The 4802-nt window shown below is 42.5% G+C and overlaps 1 protein-coding gene across 1 annotated transcript in view; it reads left to right on the top strand.

The window, feature by feature from the left end:
• Positions 1-77: 77 nt before the first annotated feature.
• Positions 78-4802, top strand: part of PTCHD4 (patched domain containing 4) — a 166799-nt gene continuing 162074 nt past the window's right edge. Inside the window, exon 1 of the mRNA XM_006765719.2 lies at positions 78-534. Within this exon, the coding sequence (XP_006765782.1) occupies positions 106-534 (429 nt within the window). The 5' untranslated portion in view covers positions 78-105. The remainder of the gene's footprint in view (positions 535-4802) is intronic.

The following is a 4802-nucleotide window of genomic DNA, read 5'->3' as shown; positions in this document are numbered from 1 at the left end:
GCGCCGAGGGGGGCGGGGAGGCGGCGGCGGCGGTGGGGAGGGGGTTTGGTCCCAAAGGGGGCGGGATGCGGGAGACCCGGGTCGCCCGGCGCTGACACGTGTCACATGTGCTTTTTAAGACGGCCGGGAGCGCCTGCAAGCTGGATCTGGTGGAGGATGCTACTGCGGCAGGTGCTTCGCAGAGGGCTCCAGTCTTTCTGCCACAGGCTGGGCTTGTGCGTGAGCCGGCACCCCGTCTTTTTCCTCACCGTGCCCGCAGTCCTGACCATCACCTTCGGCCTCAGCGCGCTCAACCACTTCCAGCCCGAGAGCGACCTGGAGCGCCTGGTCGCTCCCAGCCACAGCCTGGCCAAGATCGAGCGCAGCCTGGCCAGCAGCCTTTTCCCCCTGGACCAGTCCAAAAGCCAGCTCTATTCGGACTTGCACACCCCTGGGAGGTATGGCAGGGTGATCCTCCTCTCCCCACCCGGGGACAATATTTTGCTCCATGCTGAGGGGATCCTGCAGACCCACCGAGCCGTGCTGGAAATGAAGGTGAACCACAAGGGCTATAATTATACTTTTTCCCATCTGTGTGTGTTGAGAAATCAGGATAAGAAATGCGTGCTGGATGATATTATTTCAGTGCTAGAGGATCTCAGGCAGGCTGCCGTCTCCAATAAGACAACAGCCAGGGTGCAAGTGAGGTATCCCAACACTAAATTAAAGGTATGCTCCTCCTGCATGCTTCTGCCAATTAAAGAGGCAGCACTTCATTTCTTGCCCTAAACAAGCAAAGAGAATGCAGAGGTCTCACTCATCTTTAAGACTCAGAAGCTGATGCTTCTTTCATTTTGGGGGGAAAAGATGGGCAACTGAGTGAAGAAAACAGGCAATGAATGGTATGACTAGATACTAAGAATATTCAAAATCAAACAAGACAAATGCCAAAAAATGGGGAAAAAAATGATTACTGAGACCCTGCAATTACATCTTTGTTCAGGGTTAATAAATCAGTGAATGGAAAGGGGGAGGGGGAATCCTGAACAATTTGGGGGATTTCTTTTCATTATGGGGCTCAATGTATTTCTTATTACTGATTACACATCCACCTGACGCCATATCCACCTATCTGCATCTTCAGCCTGGCTTGATTTTGACATGTAGGGAGTTTGTGTCTCAGTGCCCTGTGTGAGTCTGTCTGAGAGTAATGGGTATCAATGCAGTTGGGATTCCAGGAACTGTGTGTATGTGTGTTGGCATAGCAAAAGGAGCAGGGATTTTCTCTGTGTGAAAACGGGGATGTGCAGCTACCTGATGTACTAGTTTACTGAGCCCTGTTATCTTCTTCTCATGAAAATATCCAAACCAAGGCAAGATTATTATAATAGCAGAAGAAAAGAAAAAAGTCCACAATCAGCAAACATTGCAAAGGATGGTTATTTCAGCACTCCAAATACTGTGCTGTTTAAACGCTCAATTCAAATTGTGTTGCTCCAATGAGATTTCTAAACTCATCCTACACTGTCAGGATTGAGCTGCTGCGGGCAATGAGGCATGCAGTCTCCAGGTGACTGAAGTTTCAGGGACAAATGTGACTTCCAAAGAGTCACTGCACCATTTGTATGCTCGACCCTATGCAGGCTCAGAGGCTGCACAACCAAGTATTCCCAAGACAGGGGTTTCCCCAGAAGAAGGAATTTTCTTCCTTCTAATGTGTGTGACGAAGTGTGTGTGTGTGTGTGTGTGTGTGCGCGTGTGTTTCCATAGGGATCTTGGAATAGGATGAACCCCAGGTTCAATAAATGGATGGCCTAAATATAGGAAATCGCTAATATTTCTGTTTATCTGATATTGTCAGCATCTATACACACAAAATAATTTTCTCATGATTTTTGAGATCAAAAGCCTCTTTTCCCTGAACTGAAGGAGGCTTTAATGCATTTAGCAACTAGGGATTCCTCAGGAAACCTCATCACCTGCTTCCTTTTAACATGCTGTCCTTATTTAAATGCATCCGGAGGCTGACGGGGTTTCAGCCCCTTGTTTAGTTGAACAGCCCCTTGAGGTTTAGTGAAACTGGACAGATGATTCATCAGCTTGAAATCTAGGTAAGGGCTTGTCTGCTTCACACTTATTGAAGGGAGTATGATGAATATACTAGCATGTGGTTGGGCAGCATGCTTTTCATTTTCTGGATCCTTTACAGCAGCATTATTGCTTGCTAAACAAAAGGATGTGGTGGGGAGTGATCTTTCAGCTACACCCTTTTAAACTGAGTTCTTTTCTATGCCAACATCAGGTGTAAACAAAGGTTGGAAACTTCAGTTAGTTTTCCCTGAGGCTGGTTTGCACTTTATTGATATGCATTCTTAGTTGGGTCCCTTGTTTCCTTTATTCAGCAGTTTTCTCTATGTGTAAGAGCTTTGGCCAATCAGCCACTGTGGACATTTTATCATTATAACATTTATAGTACAGACCCCCGAGGCCTTTAATTCACTTATTTAATAATTGTTCGTTATGCTCCTATGATTTGCCAGGTGGTCCTCTCAACACATGAGATAGAACTTGAGGCACAAAAATCAGGGTTCTTACCCTCGTGGGGCTTAAAAGGAGTAGATGTCAGTGTTCCCACCCAGAGTTACCTGTAAGCAGCGACTCAGTAATTTTTGGGTCCATCATTGAGCCAACTCCATGCTAGGCCTATAAGAGGGGCTCCATCTAAACTTGTTGCCTGATTGGTTGGTCAATCTACGTCTTGGTAGAAGTCAGAAGATAATCATAAAGGATTGGAGTAAAGATTATGAAGGTCAATGTAGTAAAAGTAGAATTATCCACTAGCCATAAAATAACTGAATTATACATTGGCTCTATAAACTGTGAAGCCCTTATTCTGCTATATTCTATATCAATGTCTCCTCAAATGTGTTGGCTTGACGCTCGCTGCAGACATCAGTGGTGTCCTTAAGCAATGTTTGGGTAAATGAATCCTTGAAGAATCTTCTGTGAATGATGGGCCCTCTCAAGCATCCAGCTATAATCTCATACAAGCGAATGCAATATAAAATATAATTTGTGGAGTACCGTGGATACTTAGAATCCTATCAAAGACCCCCGATGACTTTCAGGTTAACTGCTTGGCACACAGTAAAGGGATATGGCCTATTTCAATTGCATGTTATTTGGAAATAATTTTTTAAGTCATGTGTGGCAGAGCTATTCAAAGAGTGTCCCTACAATGCTCACACATGCTAAAGTTAGAGACTATCTGGCGTATGAGGTTGGAGAGAAAATTTTTATATGTATGTTTTGTGGCCCTCTGACTCATTTGCTTTCCTCTCTCTTATTTGGATCACCAACCTTTCCAACTTAGGACAATATGGAAAATTTTAGTGCTGGAAGATGTTTTTGGTGGGCAGAGAACCAGAAGTTGAAGAAAAATGCAAAATAAATAGCAGTGGCTGGATGATATGACTAGGGATTGGCATTTTCCTGACATGATATAGCTTAGAGGTAGTCTGAAGATGTCTAAACACCGATTGACAGAATGGAGTGGTCAAACACCTTAGTTATGACAACCATGAGTGCGCCTTCCAAATATTATTAATACACTCAAGTAGTCCTGAACACAGAAAGGTTTAGGACTTCTGATAAACATGATTATCTTGACAAGGTGATCCAGACAAGCAGGGACACAGAAAGTTACTAGTATAGAATTCTAAACAGAGGCTCAGATAAAGCTGGCATGAAAAAAGCAGCAGTCAGCTTAGAATAATACTACAGAAGGAATGAAACATACACATTTTTTAAAGCTGTGAGGGAAAGAAGCTAAAATCTGAAATCCCTACACCTATATAATGTGAACTCCATCATTGTGCCTATCATTATAATCTTTATGTGGTTATATCTCTGATTAGGCGCAAAGGCCATGTCTTATATTCCTTCTATACTATTCACATTTCTCCAGCCCAACCTTGTCTGTGTCTACATAGATAGTAGTCACATCATTGATTAGTAGGTTGATTAATTTGTACATTTATGCTGTATTTTCACAAAATCATCATCACTTTTTAAATCTCTGTGACATGCTTTTTGGAAAAAAAAAGGCATTATCTACATTTTCCTGATTTCTATAAAGTACTTTTGACCCCAATAATTTGGGGGTCTTTTTTTTCAGCTTTTAAAACATCCATTTTTGAACTTTCAGTTAAATATATACATACTGTTGAAACTAGTCTCGTGATTAAAATGAGACTGGCACTTAGAGTCATTACGCAAGGACTACTCTGGACTCCAGAATGTGTTTTCATTATAATTCAAGGGGCTCAGGTGTTGTAGGTGATATTTTTCTGCCTCTTAGGTAAGCCATCTTGACTGCACTTTTCCATCTGGCTAGTTCCAAGAAAGGAAACAATTCCCATATGTCCCCTGTTCTTTATTTTGGCCACAGTGAAAACACAAATAAAGGAGAAACAGACAAATGTGGTCCATGGCGAATGGTGAGAAAGGAATGACACAGATTTGATTCCCCTGCAGCCTGTTCTTCCCATTAAGTTCCATTAATAACATACCTCTGGACACGTGTTTAAGTGGAGTGTATATCCTTCAGTGTACCATATTTAGGAATAGGAACAAAGAAACACTTTCTGCTTTTTAACAAAGCATAGTGTTTCTTTGGGTTCATGTGGAATCTATCTTCCCAGTTGTGGAAAATGTTGCCATTAGTTTTTTAGTTCCTATCTCAGTGGAAGGACAACTTAAGCCAACATGGAAACTGAACACTAACAATATCTTTAGAGATTGCAAGAAAAGTTATTCCATAG

Source organism: Myotis davidii, unplaced genomic scaffold, assembly GCF_000327345.1.
Source record: "Myotis davidii unplaced genomic scaffold, ASM32734v1 scaffold240, whole genome shotgun sequence".
NCBI lineage: Eukaryota > Metazoa > Chordata > Mammalia > Chiroptera > Vespertilionidae > Myotis > Myotis davidii.
This window is presented reverse-complemented; position numbering and strand designations above follow the sequence as displayed.